Here is a 19,197-nt window from a genome sequence, read left to right on the forward strand (position 1 = left end):
TATTTCCGGTTTCATACTTCTAATGTAATGCAGAATCAAAAAAGTTAACGAAATATTTTCTTGAAGTAAAAGAAAGTAAAATATAGATCATTGAATGAAAGTGAATGATCACCATTTTATGTACTGGATAACTGTGGTTTTTATTGGTGAGGGAGTGGCTTACGGTGTCACTACGTCATCAGCTACAGTCCGCCCATTCACACATACTGTTCGCCAATGAGATTAGCCAATCGTTTTTGGTAATTATTTCTAGGAAAAAAACTATTTAAATTTGCTTAACTAATTTTTCCCCCATAGGTATTTGATAAATTATCGAATAATGCAATAAAAATTGATATCTTAAAAATGACCAAAATAAACATGTTTTGAACATTATATTTCTGGTTTCATACTTCTTTTGTTCAACTGTTTTTAAAATTTTCAATTTTGGAGTTTGAAAAAGATTTAATTAAAAAAAAGGGAATAAATAAGGAATGCACCTTGTGTATTAGGATTTAAGAATTATTAAAATATTATTAACAAACTGCGCCGTCAATATTTAGGTACTTGTTACAAAAAATAAATACATATGTAAATAAACTTGATAACCTTTCTTTGAATGACCAGATGTAACTAATTCGCAACGTCGACTTCCTACAATCAGCCGTTCTCTGACGCACGCCTTTCTGCAACATGTCTGTCACAAATAAAGATCTTTATTCACTCATTATGTAAATATTTATATTGCACTTTTGAAAGTCTCTGTGTTTGTGAGATGTGAAGGCTGAAATTTCTTTGTTGCCTGTAAAGAGGTTACTCTCTCAATCAGCGGTTATATCCGGGTTAGCATATTGTTAAGTAAATAATAATGCACGCTATATTAAAACTAAAATAAAACGTCATCATTTCATCACAAGTGAAGCGAACCGTCCTTTCTGCTGACTGCTTGACGGCACTCATGGTCTAATCATAATCACCGTCCAAAGGACTAAGAAGTCAGTTTTTAGCTCCTTTTTTTTACGTCATTAAAGGCTAAATGATTCGACCTTGACTGATCCGTTCTTTCACAGCCGGGACGAGAACTGTTCTCCTTGTCCCTGAGAATGGTCCTTTCTTTTTTCTGTGTGTATGTGTGTGTAATATGCTTTTGTGTAGTTTAGGCGTCCCATCGTATTTGGGGAGTACCCAAGGGCTAACTGGTAGTGTCTGTCAACATTTTTTAACGTCTTGCCATTCCTGGCCCGTCTCCTGTTCTCCTTTGCTCCATCCAGTCTAGAAACGACTATAGAAAGAAATGAAATAGCTACTTATTGATGGACGTTAGCATAACTGCAGGCCAGTTAATCTAGGCAACTTATCGGGTTCAGCCACCTCAAGCAAACGCTGGCTCTGCCCTGTCTAAAGGTATCACGCAACTCGAGCGGAAGAAGAAAGAACAAAGGTTGACTGAATCGAGAACAGAGCTGAATCGATTACGTTTTGGTTTCGTATATCGATAAAAGTGTACACATCCAGGCCAGACCAGAGCCTGTTACCGGAAAGTTGCAAGTCAGAACGGTGAGACACCCCATCACAAAATTAATGAAAAGGTTCTCCACGAATGTACGACAATAATTAGTGGAGAATTGAAAATTTAGAGAGAGTAAACTAGAACAATAAAGCGGAAAGAACTAATGTAAACCTAAGGAGATTAGTTGACTCTGTAGAATCAAGTTCAGACATGTATTATACAGAGCGAGGTAGGGGTATACGAGCCTGGGGGCGGCAAATTACTCTCAAAGTTATGATCCTTGAGGTGGCGACAAGTTGATAAGGTGAACATTGCCATCAAGTCCTTGGAGTGCTCCAACTTCCACTGAGCACTTGCCGCCCCCACGTGAGGAACTACATGGCTGGTTAATCACTTAAATTTCCCTTATTACAAGATGTTGGCCTAAAATCTCTACCCCCACCCCCGCACCGCACAAGGAACGTGTTGGAGTAGTTGAGTGAGTGTGTGTGTTATATGATCGTCATGCTGCTTGTTATACGTAAGCACAGTGTTACTACTACGAACCCGCTCTTCTTCAACAACTAAGTACAAGTCTACCAATTGCCAGGGACTTGTGTTGCCTGTATTAAGATGGGTTAACATTTCGCTTCACTTCCTTCCTGAATTTTCCAACTAATTTCACCATCCAATTTGCTGAAAATTGGAAGAACTTTGGAGGCTATTTATAGCCAGTTAACTGCCTTATTTTTCCTCTCGTCTGATCTTAATAAGCGGCCGCACATCCGCCGCTGTCTTTCCTTGGCCTTGCCCAAAAAACTGTCTCGATGACCAGTCATTTTCGGGACAACAAAGTCCTTGCTCTGTCTGCTTCCTTGTGCATCCTACTTCAAACCGGACAAACTGGGCAGATATTTCCCTCTCTCAACTTGTTGTACGCGCATCATTATTCCAGTCGGTACACAATTAAATGTCACTCGCTCAGGGTTGGAATTAAATTAAGCAATGGGCAGGAGTGTGGTTGGTTAGTGCTGCAGCGCCATGACTGTGGTGCACGACGTGCCCGCCCGGGCGTGCTACAATCGTCCTTTTATTGCATCCCTCCGTGCTCTGTCTCTCCCAGCTTGGGGGGGGAGTCCCTTTGGGAATATTCAGCCCACACAGGCTGCCATCGCCGCCTCTTCCTGCCACCTCTTCCTGCCATCTCTTTTTCCCTTTTTTTTCAAAAGCAAAAAAGGTTTCCCCCTCTCCGTACACCAGCAGATAAAAACGGCGCAAATTATTCTTTTGTTTCATATTGACTTTTTTCTTTCTTTTTGTTGCCTCCCGAACTTATTACTTTCTCTCTAATTAAAAGACAGTCTGTGGAATAATTCTGCCCAAAAAACCTCTGCAAGGGCAGAACGATGTGATTGAAACCCTACGATTGGGAAAAAAATCATGAATTGGTATATAATAAGACACTTCAAAGGGAAGTCAGAATCAGTCCCCACTCTACTCCCCTCCACCTCCAAGAAGATCCCATGTTTACTGAATAGAATCAAAGGATTAACATTCCTGCATTCCATTATTTAGTACAAAAGAACTAGTTTTTTCATTTTCTCCGACCTTTTATAAGAGGAAGTTCTGCAATCTTATCGATTTTCGGAATTCAGTTTCGATTTTAAATAAACCTTTCAAGATCAGCTTTGTGCTTTGTGATCAGCCATAATTAACATGTGATACAATCGCGAAATCAAACGGCCAAAATTGATTTCTCCTATGAAATTTCATAAAAATTTCATTTTATAATCTGAGGTAAGGGAATTTTTAAGAAGGCTCATACCAACACTTCTTTTTAAAAGCATTTTATTGGAAATGAAGGGATCTTAACTCACCATATTTACTGCGGAAACCACAATATTCCCTTCCTAAGGGCAAACAAAAATAACAAAGAAAACTAAGCGCAAGCTTGATAGATAAACTCTGTTCACCATATACAGCTTGCTTCCCCATTCTGGTGGAAATAATCCGGAAGTAAGATGGTACCCTAGCCCAACAAACCTCATCATCTTGACATGCCTCACCGATCTGTAAGCCTTCTTCCGCTGATGGCGAAAATGTTTCAACTTCCTATTCATTTCTCTTCTAAAAAGACCTCACTTCCCCAACAGTTTGGATTCCGCCATTACACTCTGTATCAGTGTTACCACCTAATACATCTTGTAGCTGCCAAAAAAAGCGGGGTATTGCAGGGGCCCGTTCCTTGAACATTTTTTTGGGGTCTGGCATCCGGGTCTATTGTATAAACTCAAATAAATTCTTACTCAGACTTACTATCTCGTTCTCAAGGCTTCTATTTCTAATAGTCACTTCTGTGGTAATGAGGGCTCTGCCTTACACAAGATGAGGCGATCTCGAGGCCCGAATTCTATACAAGTTATCTTCACTTTACGCATGTGCATCAGTTCTTCCATCACATCCTAACACAATAACCTGCACTTCCGCAGATGGTGTAGCCATTCTTTTCCTTATTGTGATCCAGGTTATTCTTCTCGCATCTTGCTGCAATACTTACATTTTCTCGAAAATGGTGTTGAAAGTGGAAAATTAAAGTAAAAATGCGGGATTAAAACTTTCACTCGCAGACGAGCACTACTACTATTTGACAGTCCTTAAAAACTAACTGGGAGCAATAAAATTGAGATAAGCATTTTTGAAATCTATTCGAACTTACGGACGAAAAGTATGAGGTTCTGCTAATATCCACCGCATCCAATAATTTAAAAATCCAAAATTCTTGTTGGCTGTGGTTCGCCGGAAGACAGCCGGTCGCCTCTTCACCCCGCAAGGAGCCAATATCTTGCTCATTACTTTATGAACGGCGTAGCCTTGCTCATGGTGTGTGCTCGAGTGTAGCTAACCAATTCCCCAGGGATCAATTCCAGCCGTTAATTAGCCGTACCAACCAACTATGATGAGGAGGTAATGTTGCAGCAGCGCATCCATTCATTCCACAGCTGATGCGCTGCCCCCCATTCCACCTTCCTTGCAATCTACCTTGAACTCTGAATAAAGTATGAGACAGCAGGGTCCTAGATAAAGGTTCAGCTAGTTCTCTTAATAAAGATTCGATGTTCACTTAGATAGATCGCAACAAGGGACAGCAGCCATTGGGGCAGGAAGCCAGTTCTGGTTACTGTGACCCCGAGCCAGGCGGAAGTGTTGCAATATCTCTAACATTCTATGTCGTAGTTTTCTCCTAAATATACATTTTGAGATGTGGTTTATTTGTGATCTGTGATGGCGTTTTTGCCTTTGTGACTTCTGTACATACCGTCGTTTTGCCAGAGAAATTTAGATAGTTTTTGTAGAGCGTTTTTAACTAAGAAAACTTATATCTCCCATTATCTGATACATGCTCAGAGTTTATTCCATCTACCGTATCTTTTTACTCAGTAAACTTATACAAAATTGAAATCCAATTATCTTTACTGCAAAAATTCCTAGTTTCAAAAGAATTTAATTACGATATGAGTAAGTGGAGTGATCACATTATTATTATCATAATAATAATAATAATAATAATAATAATGCTGACCCTTAGATTTTCTCTTCCTAGGAGCTTCTTACAGCTCACTGTCCGGTGATGGACAGTGTTGTCTGTAACGAGAGAACACTGTCCGGAGGCCGGCAGTGCACTGGAAAAAGCTCCGGGCGCTAATGACCTCAGCTGTTGATGCGCCAAAAAAAAAAAATTTTTTTTTTTTGATGGAGGGGGGAAAATGCATAATGCATCGTCGTGGGGAAATGCCCACGGTATGTGGGACCCTCACCCACTAAAAAACCCACCTCCCCAAGAGGCATTGAAACCCACCCTGGAACCACTTACGCATTACTTCAGGGTGGTGCCTCACAGTAGCCCATATGAGCTCCCACCGGCCTTTATTCAACTTTCTGGAACGACCGGAGCAGACGGAAATCCAGCTCCTGCTTCTTTCTTATCAAGACTGCCTTCACAAAGGTCGCCACCCACAGTCTGTGTGAGAGAGCATAATCCCCACTACGGTCTCGGGCGTAATTCTTCCGATCTCCTGTTCCAATCTCTCCCTCTCCGGCACCCATCTATCACACATAAAGAATGTGTGATGGGCGTCATTGAGGTCAGAGTCTCCGAAGATGCATGACGGGTCTCCCACTCCGTGGGTGTCCGTCCGCCACCTCTCATACCAGGACCGAATAGTGTGATCCCTGGCCACCACCTTCGCCTCCGATCTTCCGAGGAATTCCTTTAAGTGGGAGACCCGTCATGCATCTTCGGAGACTCTGACCTCGATGACGCCCATCACACATTCATTATGTGTGATAGATGGGTGTCGGAGAGGGAGAGATTGGAACAGGAGATCGGAAGAATTACGCCCGAAAATATAGTGGGGATTATGCTCTCTCACAAAGACTGCTGAGACCGGGTGGTTGCCTTTGTTAAGGTGGTGTTAAGGGGAAAGAAACAGGAGCGGGACTTCCGTCTGCTCCTATCGTAATAAAGACTAATTAAATCCGGTGGGAGCTCGTATGTGCTATTGTGAGGCACCACCTTGAAGTAATGCGCAAGTGGTTCCAAGGTGGGTTTCAATGCCTATAAGGGAAGTGGGTTTTTTAGTGGGTGAGGGTCCCACATACCGTGGGCATTTCTCCCACGACGATGCATTATGCATTTTTCCCCCTCCAGAAAAAAAAAAATATTATTATTATTATTATTATATGTACACCTCTCCAGTTCTTATCAGTATAGTAAACTTTGTAATAAACATAGGGAGGAAGAAAAAAAAGTGTGAGGCAAACGAAGGAAAGTCGACCAAAATGTTCCAAATTACAAAGATAAATGTTTTATTATTGAAGGTAAATGTGTGATAAATGTTTTTATTTGCGAAGTGCTAAATGAAATAAAGCAATTTTCTGCTGATGACGACACAGTTAATGTTTATAGAAACAATAAGTAGATCCCCCGTAGTGCTGTGGAACTCTAGATGAAGTTCTTAAAGGGTTGCGGTGGGAGGGATAGCCAAAAGAAGTCAGCGACCAAGAAGGCAGTGGAAGGACTAGACTAAACAATATGGTGCCGCCGCTTAAGTAAATACTTGTAGTATAATCCACCCGAATAATCGTTCAATTGTTTATTTTTTTTCTAGTCAAATAATTTTCTCAAGAGGCAAAATGTTGTCCAAAGAAAATTTAAGATCGCTTTTCTTCACCAGTTCTCCGTGACCACATTCTTCTTCATCAACACAGATGGGATAATATGGGATCACAAATCTATTTAAAAGTGTTTAAAACTTTTCAAAAACCGGCACTTTGTTTTGTTATCTATGCTGGATGTTTTCAGTTATTTTCAGCAACGATTCGGCACCGTAATTAGTGTACTTTCTACTTTTTACTAGAGTCAAAAAGAGGGAGAGGTAAACTAAAGGGAGATAAACTTATAATACATAAACATTTAAAGTACAAACAACCCAAAATGAAGAAAAAAAAAGACAAAACTAAGTCACGGTGAAGCTACTTTAAAGGAGAAAAACTACCAAAATAAGATTTAGCAACTTAGTAAACAATTCAATACTAATCATTCAAATAAAAAATTACTAAAATTATAATAATAGTTAGTATAGTTAGTTAATCAATAGAAAGCATCAACCTACGTAAATAATAGATAGGTTAGGTTAGGTTTTTCCCTCCAAATAAACAAAATAGTTGGAATGAACTATCATGACGGTTGAAGAATCGTTCTTTACGAATCAGGACCAATCCAGGAACTAATCCATTGGCACATTTATGTACTGCATTGCTTCCGTAGAGAATATACACCTTTTTAGTGTCGTTAGAATTACGGAAAATATTAATGGAAATTGCAGAATGTTATGTTAGAGGAGGTACCATCATTCCTATCTGAATTACAACAGTACTGAAGCGAAAGCCTAATCTAAATATAGAAATATAGAAAACTGAATGAAGGAGACAGCAGAAGTAGGCTGCCATTGCAGTCACAGGATAGTAAGCCTCCACAGTATTGCACCTAAAAGATGCCATTGATGATGAAATGCAACTGTGCCGAAATGTTGGGCTGTAGATAAAAATCCTTACCATAGCCGGTTACAAAAATATAAAAATTGAAGACCCAACTGGCCGTAAGGTGTTAAGTAGAAGTTACTAAAGTCGGATATTAAGTCGAAAGGGTGGGCAAGCGTGATGAATAGCGGAGTTGAGTAGAATGCTGACTACAGTCGGATTGTAGGGCCGTCCCTTCACAGCCGGTTTTGAAAGCTTCACTTGGCCCTTTTACAAAGTTGCCGCTTTTTTTCCTCCCCTCTCTCTCCTCTTTTATTTCAGCGCGCTTTCTTTCAGCGCTGTTTAACAAAGGAATCTTGCCTCTGTGAGCCAGCACTCCAAACTGGGAGTACTCCTGCTCCATCCTGCCTGCCGTCCTCGTTCCCTTCATGTCCGCCATATTCTCCGCACTCCCATAGACAGTTCTTCCCAGATTGATACTGCTCCCCCCCAACTTGCTCCATTATTATACTCTCTCCAGCATCTCTTCTTCCTCCTCTTTTACTTCCATTTATATTCGAATAATCACTTTTGCAACCATTATAGCGATCACTTCTTTAGGATGTTCGGCCAGACTGCGCTTGTATTCTCTGCGACTTAAATACACTCTCATATCAAGATATAATACAATATGTTTAAAAAATAAATTTTAAGATTCTGAATTGTTCACTCTCAAACTCCTCTTAGACAGTTTCTAAGTTACAATTCCACTTCAAAGTCCGAACTTTTAAATCGCACTTATTCTTATCACACACTATGCAGTTATCAGTGCAGTGAAATGACGCCTGGCCGGAAAGCCTGAATCAGTCGTTTCCCTTAGAACTGCCGGTAGTCTCTGTCCCTACTTACCCAATCCTCCATTATGGGTCATTCTCGCCAGAAGTTGGATTCCTCTTAAGCCCTTCTTATCCCTCCAGGTTTTAAAATTGAAGTCAAAAGAGCCCTTATAGTTGGCGATTTTTAGACATATTCATACAATATAAACATAATTCTGTGCAGATTATCGCTAATATCTGCAATAAAGTTTAAGTTGAACCAGAAAAAGTGGTTCAAACACATATATTCAGCTAGAAGTAAAGCTGGTTGTTACATGAGTCTGTGTACAGTAAATCTGCACAGATAGTCCCCACAACCTGAAGCTGCAGATACGGCGAGAGGCGGTTCGACTACAAAAACTGTGATTTACCGCCGCCTCCAAGCCCCTTCGCCCTTCCACTCTAGTTCCTCTCTCCCTTTTTGTGCTTTGTGTTTCGACTTTATTGCCCTATATTTACTACCGACATCCCTGAATTGGTGTACTCTTCTATTTATAAGTATTGATTGGAGCCTATGTCCCCGTTACGTCTCTCATAGCTTTTCCTTATCCAGGAACTGAAAGTTACGTCTTTTTTTTTGCCTAACGAGCGCTTACTGATGCAGGTTACTCAGGAATTCCTTCATTTTATATATAATATACCCTTCATTTTCAAATTAACATGGTTGAATTGTCATCCTAGCTTAGAACCGCATGGATACTCTTTTCTATCCAGTGGTGACAGAAAGGAAATCACCAGACTGCGGCGTTCTTTGTCTTGCTCAGAATCCTAGCTAACCTTTCCGGTACAATGCTAATACTACTTCTACAATCATCTTTATTTTTACTGGAAGTAATTATTTTTTAGTATTTAAACACAACAATAGATATTTCTCTGTTGATTTTGATTCGACAATTTTGTCAACACTTTTGTACCACCGTTGGATGGAAACGCTGGATAAAACGAAATCTTTGTTTTATTTTACCATTCCAGGCTTTACTTACGTAAATTCTTTAAAAAAAGGTGTTGCTATCATGCCAATTTTTCAGACTTGAGTTTCAATTGCCCAGTTTGGACGTCCTCTCAGACAAAAAGAAAAAAGAAATGAATTTTAAACAATTATTTGTTGAAAATAGTTTTTACAAATCGGTTTGTGTAAAAATTCGACAAGCTTCCGGACAATCAGCTTCCGGACAATAAGCTTCCGGACAATCAATTTGCTAAATCCAAGTTTTAATTTTGTTTTCTCTCTCTCTCTCTAATCGATTTGTGCGCTCATTGAACACATGCTAAACTTGAAGAAAATTGGTCGAACAAATGTGCCATCCTACCCTGAAACGTTTTTCGGTTTTGGCGATTTTAGTAACGAAATGTTTCAGGAAACGTTCATTACGAGAATCGCGATTGGAGAAGGTCGTTACCGGTTTATAGAATAATTGCCACTTCAGTTATGCTGTTGAAAAAAGATAATAATAATAAATTTGTTTAAAAAAAAAAAAATCACAAATATCCAATCATTTTATCTTATTTTATAGTTTATTTACTGGTGGAAGGTGATTGGATAGTAATAAAGCATTGGATTGGCTAGAAAGTAAATAATGTGAAATAAAGTTTTATTACATAAAGTGTGTGGAAGAAGATATACAAGCAGGTTATGTGGCGCGGTTAGTGGGCAAGTTGTTGACTTTGGGGTAGGCCGCGGAGGAGTGGCAGTAGCCTTGGCAAACTGGTGGATTGAAGGAACTGATGCCTGCGGCATCTTTCACACGCACAAGTACGCTTTGCAGTGTATGTGTGTGAAGGGGTCGTAAAAGAGGCGTGAAAAAGAAAGACATCATTCTAACTTTGGTGCGCGTCTGTCGGCCGGAAGCAGGAATAAGGAAAAACGAAAGTAGTGAAAAGAAGAAAGAACATTTGGTTCAGCCTTCCGATTTATGCCTTAGGGATGTGGATGTCTTTTGTTGTAGAGTCATGGTGCTGAAGAGCCGCTTGAAGGGATCCTGATGGGATAAAGCCAGAACGGAAGTTGTTCTAGAGTAGGGTACAGTAGAACTTAATGCAGAGCCTCCTCTTTCAGGAGAGACCACGCCTGCAAATGACCCTTCACTGCTAATGGCCCGCAGATCAGCTACAAAGCAATAGAACGCACCTCCGACTGTTGTTACACGTATAGTCAGTTGTTTGGCTGTTTCAATGATTACTGTCTCCACCCATACTAGGAAATGCCGCAATCGGGTTCGCCTTGAGATCCCCTGGGTTCGAAAACAAGCAGCTGCCACTTCAAGAGCTTCAGCAAGCTAAAAGAGAGAAGAATGTGTCCTCTAACCTGTGCAGTAGCCATTCCGCCATACAAACGCAAGAATAAGTTCTATTTTTTGAAACATTAAGCGCTCAGCAGTAATTGCTCACAGTATTTGGTTACCATAATTACAACATCTATTTAAGAGAGGGCATAAAATGACTTTACACATCTTGCTTAATTTTTTGTAGTGTTAACAACTGTTGTCATTAATTGGCAATCATTTCTATTTTATTTCTGTGTGAGTTAACTTTATTTTCTTTCAGCTGACGCTCTCGGCTTCTAAATATTTCTGTTTATCATTTTGCAAACCAAGTGCATTTGAAGATTGTTTTCTCATTTACTTATTCCTGTGTCTTTTTTGTTTTTAGTTTTTTCGTTGTTTACTTTAAACAGTATATGGTTATTTACCAATTGAAATGTGGAAAACAATTTTCATTTTTTCGGCGCATCGACTAAGCGGAAAACAATTGAAAAGTAAACAAACTGACGTCACACACCATTTCCTCTTTATCCTTACCACAGACTTAAAGATATAACACTGGCGGCCACCCTCACTGTGTAACATTTCTTCCAATTTGGCTCAGACTTCGCTAAAGTTTTTCCAAGAAAAGAAACATGACTCTTATTACTTTTATATATCAAATAGAATGGCTCCTACAATAAAAACAATCATTTCATATTGAGTGCTGTGGGAATAAACGAAGGCTGAACTTTTTTAAAAAAATTATACCAAAGACTGACGCTTTTTGCATCCTTCTTGCTTTAGCGCACTTCTCGGTGAGATGGGGCAGCAGTGAGCTTGATACTCCACAACAGTAGACAAAGCCCCATTTCTTAGCTCAATTCCTATAAACTTTCTTGCTTTATGTTTATTGATAATAAATTAACCAATAGAACCTCCTTGTTGCTTCATCCACCAACAAAAAATAAAAATAAAATAAAAGATCATACGGAAACATATGCTATGTTTTCATAAAGCCGGAAGCGTTTATGGAAGCCGGAAATTTTTTTATTGTTCAAAATATTAGATTAATAAAATAATAAATAAATACAGTTTTCTGGCGGAATAAAAGCTTACATTTCATCAAACATTGTGAGTAGATTCTAAGTTAAATAGTGGCGAACATTTTATTCGTAGGGGGCGGCGAGCTACACCAGCGCACTCTAGCTAGGAAATATAAAAACAGCCAAATAAAATAGCAGGAGGTCTGTTGTTGGTAGTACTGATGCTAGTTTGTTCTTGAGAAGGTTATTTCTTTTTCTTTTTCTTTTTTGTGAAAATAAAGTAAATATTTAAAGGAACACAAAGTAGGTTACAAAACACAGTGCGCGCGCGCGCGTCGATCCCCAAACTTCATTTTATGAGCGCTCCTGTTGGTGCTTGTGTTGGCAAGAGAGCGCGCGTATGTCGGCCACTATTGTCTATTGCTGAAATAATCAACTATATTTATCACCAAATCCCTAATGGTCCTTCGGAGACCCTCTTCCAATTCAACACAATAAATATCGATATTTTATCCACACTGCTAAGCGCATGCCTACTAAATATAATATATATATTATACAACGAGAATTTATGAAAAAATTATTTAAAAAAAAATTCCACCTGAAACGTTACCTGCTCATTCTAAAACACATCCACTTTAGATCGTTAAATTTCATCCCACAAGTGATCATTAAATTTAGCATCCAATCTCTCTCCATCCAATATTAAAACTCCAATATTGATGTTCCACATCAATGTAGAGCTGTAAGAAGTTTTTTTATGGAGCAAAAATGATTCTGCAGAATAGGAATCTTTGTTTCCTTAAAATTCCAGGACCCCCCCCCCCCCACATCCTGCTTTAATCCATCGTCAGTTTTATTTATCTCAATCTTAGCTCAAGATTGGTGCAGTAATTCAGCGATTTTAAAAAAAATGATGGTATCATCACAATGAATGACGAAAGGACCACTTCTGGAACACACTTCCTCTGAATCGAGAGTCCTCATAGCGGATAACAATAATAATAATAATAATAGAGGGTAGGGATTAGCTATGAGGTTAGCGTATTAGACTCCCACGCGGAGGTCCCGGGTTTGAATCCCAACTGCTGACCCTTAGATTTTCTCTTCCTAGGAGCTTCTGACAGTTCACTGTCCGGCAGCGCACTGAAAAAAGCTCCGGGCGCCAATAACCTTAGATGTTGACGCGCCTTAAATCATAAAAAAAAAAAAAAATAATAATAATAATAAACTACAATATAATAACAATAAATAAATAAATAATAATGAATAAATAATTGAATTAAAGAAACAGTTACTGAAAGTTACTACGACCCATCTAAAACTTTCTTTTGAATAAACTTACCAGGATAATCGCTACTGGGACAGGTCTGGCTAGGGAAGAACTTAGGTTTAAGGGTGCTCTGTGCAATTCTACAAACTGTGCAGTGTACAGGGTTTTAAATCTCTGAATTTAAAGAAATTTGTTAAATTAAGAACCAAAGATTTTTTAAAAAGATCTGCTGGTATTAGATTTTAATTTTAGTGGTAAAACGGTTTTTCTTTAATGAACTCCAACTAGTTGTAAAACACGAAATTTACATGTTGAAAAATAAAAGAAAAATAGGAACTACGAGGGAAAGCAGTAATTACAGAGAAGCTTGTAGCAGGGAGGCTGGTCGGTTAGAACTCTAAGAGGAGAAACGGGCTGGCAAATTCATGTCGGGGACCAAGAAGACAAGGCGCGAATTTGCATTCTTATTACATACGCACTGGTGGGACCAACAAGGCCTCCTGTATCTGGCTGGAATTTGTCGGAGATGGTGGGATGACCGCCGGAGTCGCATACCATACACACTTCCGTTTGTGTGAGTGAGGGGCACAGAGAGGACCAGAGTTTATTTATTTTATATATTCAAAGCTACTGTTTCTCCCTTTTTGTAGCCATGTACGAGTATTTTGTACACAGTGCTACCACCCTCGTTAAATACATAAAGCGCCCCTGGTGTCCGTAGTGCGTAGAGATAACCAGTTATCACCAGTTCGCACTGAACAGTGATGAATCACGATAATGTATCTCATGTGTTTGTTTACCCACTGGCTACACTTCGGAACGTTTATTATAATTTTGTATCTATGTACATTCGCCCCACTGAGCGCTATATTGATCAAATAGGATTTTAAAGCAAAAAATATGTGCCCTCTCCTTGCAACCAGGAATGCAAATGTGAACTTTCTCCGAATAATGCATCAAAGTGGAGGAGTGTGTGCGGTTCAGATTGCTGTGTATCCATACCACAGTTAATGACGACTTCTACCACTCTAACTAGTAAATGACGTGCTCTCACAATTGATGAAGAAGCCAACTCTGTAGAACACTTCAAGAAAACGACCTGTCGTCATGGTCGGTGATTACCAAGCGCTATGAAAGCAGGTAATCACACAACGTCCGTTTGTCTCTCTCTCTGCTTCTACCTGCAATACTCATGATGTAATAGTACTGGCAATTTAATTTGATATAAAAAAAAGTGTTATTTTGTAATCGCACAAATTGCCAATTTCTTTAAAAAAGAATGATTGCCAGTAAAGTGTTTAATGCAATATTTTCTTCAACAGTCTACCTGAGATGAGCGAGGTTTTTTCTATTCTCTCTGAGCTCTCAATTGAGGCGCAAATTTTTTTATTTTGAGCAATATACTGAATTTGGGCCAGGCGAATTTAATACTAAATATTATTTTACTGGATCAATTAAGAAAGAAACAAAAATGGCTCTTGGGATAGAAACGGAAGCTCAGCCCACTTCTCCCACAGGAAAGTAAAAAAGTAAAGTATTGCATATTTTTTCAGGTGGGCGTAAGATCCAACTACTGAATTAGGTATCACGGACAAAGTCAATCAACCAACTGTTACCATTAAAATGCTCATATTAACTACGAGTAAAATACAAGGGAATCGAATCCATTATTTCAATAAGCCTTACCTTTGCATGCTTTTTTTATATACTAAGTATTCTAGTTTTGAAGAACCCAATAAATGAACTAGAAAATAAATACGTGAGATAAAACTACAATTAAAAAAAAACTACAAATTTTCGCAAAAAAATTATAAAAACCTTTAAAAAAACCTATTATGAAAGAAAAAATAAAGTAAGACCACCAATTTGCGTAGGTTGTCCTGAGTTGAGTACGTAGTAAAGGCGTGGCATGATTCATATGGGCGTGGCCAGCTCACACTAACGTAGCTTTCTGTTGGCTCAACAGAACGCCTACTTTTCACATGTTCTACACTCCATTCTGATTTGTCAGCTTTTTATTGCCCGTTATTTCTTATTAAAATACATCTCAAATGCTTTTAATCAATTTCCCCCCCCCCCACAGGTATTTGATGAATTATTAGAAAATGCAATAAAAAAAAAAATCATCAAAAATAGACCGAAAATCCAGATTTTTTTGGACTTAATATTATCTGTTTTATGTTACTAAAATAAACGGAAATCGGAAAGCTACGAAATATTAATTATTTTATTGTAAAATAAAAAAAGAACACTCGGCATATTGTTCACTTCTAAATCCGCCATTGTCCTAAGATTATCTGCATATGGCTTTCATTTAACAGAACTGGTTGTGAGGCAATCGAACGTTTTCCCCATTGGCAATTCACCCCTTTATCTATAATCTAACAGCTGTTTCTCTATTAAAGGAAGTTTGTCCCTTCGCTGGTCTCAGTTTTTGTGAACGTGATTTAGTGCCTGAGGTTCTTACGTACTAAAACAATTTCTTGTTAACATTTTTTGTTACTTAAAAACCCTAAAAATTTGTAAATTCGTAGTAAAGGCAATTTTAAAAGTCGGAAACTGACGAATGTTTCCTTTGAGTACACAGTGATCATAACTGCACTAATGGTAGAGTGTAGACAATGAGGGGTATCAGACCGCTGCCACGATTTTGCAACTGAAGTTGCACAGTTCCGAGATGCGATCACCACCTGACTAACACTCTATTGTTATAGTTGCACACAAAAGTTTTTATTCTGAAGTAGTTTAGAAATTTTGTGCATTTCTGTAATGATATTAATGAATACCTTTTAATTAATTATTAATTACCACTTTGCTAATTTATTGCGAAAATTTTACCCTTTCTAAATACAACGAATTTGAATCAGTAATCTTAATGGCAGTGTTTTTTCAAATTAGAAATTTGTAATGAAGTGGGAAACGTATTTCGCTTACCTGGGATTCCCCGGTCAGAAAGGAATATAATAATTATCCTGCTCGGAAGACCAGGTGAGTAGGTGAGAGGTCCGTCCACTCTAATTTTCTTCCAGCTCTTATATTAAAGGAAATTGCTAGATAAGCAGTGATTGACAATATTTACAACAGGAATAGAGATGTGAACCGCTAGCGTTCCCTCTGGCTATCCCGCTGGTAGTGTCTCATTATTATTGTGGACTTTTACATCTTCTAAGATAGACTGTATTTCCTTATTAGGAAATAATATTTCCTATTTGGATTTTAAGCTGCTCTGGTTACAATGAATGAGATAAGCTATCACACTTTTAGACAACATTGCTGAAAATAATTTTAAGAAAAATCCGGTGACGTCTTCTATCTCACTTTAATTCATTCAGTTCTCTTTTAACGAAGAATTTGTGCGAAAAAGATGGTTGGCTTCAACCTTCAATCTAATACGTCACAGAGCTCAAAATGGTACTAAGGAAAAGTTTCAAGCCAAAGTGAAACGTCCTAAACATGTCCATATTCCACTAAAATCGTTACAAAAAACAAAATCATTCTAAATAGTTGTACTTCCGATAGACAGATACTCTTCTCCGAGAAAGGAAGAAAAATTGGTGCTTAAGAATTAGTCAACTTCTTAAAATAAATCCCCATGATAGTGAATATTTAAGAAGCCATATTCTAACGCTACTGTAAGACATCATATCCCCGTCCTGCGATAGCAGGAAGTAAAAGTATTACTCAACTAATCGATTATCGACTCCTATTTGCATACTCTTGAGTTTAGTTGTAATAAACTAATTTACAAACAACATCACAGAGTCATTAGAAGTTTGCTCAATTTGGTTGAAAACTTGGAAAACTAAGCTTTGCGCTTTTCATATTTCCATTATAATGGTGATCTCTGGCGACCGGAAGGGGAAATCTAGGTGGCGCTCTGGCTCTCTGGCTCTCCTTCGTTTATAATACATTAATATTCATAAGATATCGATTATTGAATCAAACCAGTTTATTTTGCTTTTGAACAAGTTGACACCAATCAAAAGGAAATTCAAGCAGTCGTCATCTTTCTCTTACAGGAATTTCTTATATTTCCTTTCGACTCCTTAAGAAAAATTATTGCAATCGATCAGATTTTTTAAAACTTTCGAGGGAAACCCAACCATGCTTTTCCTATTCGCGTCATCATAATTGATTAATGTTCCAAGTAGAAGTTAGAGAACTACTTGTGCTTATAGGAAATCATTAGAGCCGCTTTAGCAAAGTAGTGCTTAGAGGAACGATTTGGACTTGATCCTCTAAATCTCCTTCAATAGTTTTAACTTTTCTGTATCACAAAATTTGTTAATATGTTTTGGGGTCCCCGTAGAACGTAAAACACAGAACTGATGCCAACTGAAAATCAAAGAAAAGCATGGATGCAAAGATATCTTTAACTTAAGGGGCTTAGAGCGAGTAATACAGGTTGCTATTTGGTGTTGCACGCGAAGCACTCAGCTGATTGGAGAGGATGACCTTGGAGGGAACTAGGATATCTGATCATGTTTACATCCAGGTGACAGAGTGACTTTCCTTTTCGTCTAAGAGTTCTTCATCAGCTGCACCGCTCCACTCGCCCCCTCTGTTCGGCGCTCCCCTCCATCTAGTTATCTCCGCGTAATATATATACGTATATACACAGATATAGATATAAATAAACAACTTCATTGTTCTGCAAAGAGATCCAAAGGAGATTTACAGCATCTACCAACTGGACCAGATATGAGAGTGAGTATAAGTTTAATGTCCTTGCTTCTACCCTTATTTTCTGTACTTTGGTTCCTTTAGCGAACTTCAGGGTCCGCTGTCCAATTAGTTGTGATTAATTAGCATATAGATCCGCAATAGATGCCCAATAGATCCGCAATAGATCCCACAATAGATCACCGTTCTCAAGTAGCCTCAGAATAATTTATGTGTACATTCTGTTCAATACATACAGACACCAACAAAATGCAGATGATTCTGTATTCACATTTGCTTGCATCCTCAGTGGTGCTCAAAAAACGGAATAATAACTGCTTTCTGTTACTGCAGTTCCTAATGCTCTCACACTGCATCTTTCAAAACATATTTACTACTTACTACTATTGCACATTCCTAGAACCGTACATGACACTAAAATGTCTTTAGCCCACCTTAATATTTTTCTCCTGCAGGAAGAACGTAAACATACTCTAATCCTTTATTGTTAAAGTAGCTCGAGTTACAGAATCCAAAGAACTGGAGTCCAGCGGGAGTAGCCCTCATTAGTGAACATACTGCGGGATAATCCTGAATATCGATTGATATTCATCTTACCCATCGCCAGCGCTGCTAATGTTATCATTTTCAGCGATTGTTGTTTTTTTTAACATACACCATCGTCTTCTAAGGGAATTGTGATAACTATAATGTCAGAAAATCTGTGATATTCTAGGATGAAACCTGTCTCAAAACTTACCCCAGTAGCTGAGATCCCAACACCATTAATGTTCTTGCTTTTTACCAGATTGGCTTTGGGAAGTGACAAGAAGTTGTTTTTTTTTTGCTGAATTGCCGAAGACAGCTTGATAGACGTGGCGAACAAAGTCGTTGGCCACGCTAAATATTCATTGATGGCCAATGACGTCTGTGCATCACTTAGAATGTGCTGTTTAGGTTTAAGTGCAGCGTTAGTTCCTTGAAACGGTTACTTGATTATTTCCATTTAGAGGGGGCAATAAATAACCTCTATTTCCTGCCTTAAGTTTTCCTTAACAAAGTAACTGAACTGGAAGCTTCTCTTTCAAGTCCACTTTGTGCATGGAGCTACTTTGGAAACAAAACTTAAGGGTCTTAAACGCTGAGAGACCACTCAAGCAAACCCAAAACGTTTTGAAGCCAAGTTTCACATTCGCTTGTCGGAAAGCCAACATAGAATAGTACTTTACTTTCCCCCTCTGAGAGTTCGAAACCCACAATAAGATTATTATAATTTTAATATAATTATAATTTACAAAATATTAAATTATAATTAGAAAATAAAAGGCGTACGGACGATGACAGCAGATGAGGAAATAGCAAGCAAGAATATTTTCCAGATTTCCTTTATTTCCCTTAGAAGAAAACCCTTATCATTTTGGCATATAACCCTGCTTATTTTCGACCTAATTTCTAGTTTATTAGATGCGAATCAGTCTTAAATAAAATTTAAATTGGTAATGTTAGTGGTACAGAATTGTATTCTTAAAAATTAGATTTTTCTAAACAATAAAACTTGGTCGGGCAATCTTCCAAGGCAATTTCATGAAAATCAGAACAAATATCAGAAAGAGAA

At 38.4% G+C, this 19,197-nt stretch overlaps 1 protein-coding gene across 4 annotated transcripts in view; it reads left to right on the top strand.

Annotated features, from left to right (window-relative positions):
• LOC141450112 (uncharacterized) overlaps positions 1-19,197 on the top strand; it is a 166,079-nt gene that overhangs the window by 140,062 nt on the left and 6,820 nt on the right. The window contains exon 1 of one of the 4 annotated variants that reach the window (XM_074120186.1): positions 17,092-17,627. The exons of the other annotated variants lie outside the window; for them this stretch is intronic. Within the exon in view, the coding sequence (XP_073976287.1) occupies positions 17,622-17,627 (6 nt within the window). The 5' untranslated portion in view covers positions 17,092-17,621. Of the gene's footprint in view, positions 1-17,091; positions 17,628-19,197 lie in introns of those variants that run through there. 4 annotated transcript variants of the gene reach the window in all.

The sequence above is a fragment of the Rhodnius prolixus genome, unplaced genomic scaffold, assembly GCF_049639745.1.
Source record: "Rhodnius prolixus isolate KJV_2025 unplaced genomic scaffold, Rpr scaffold_2, whole genome shotgun sequence".
Taxonomy (NCBI): domain Eukaryota; kingdom Metazoa; phylum Arthropoda; class Insecta; order Hemiptera; family Reduviidae; genus Rhodnius; species Rhodnius prolixus.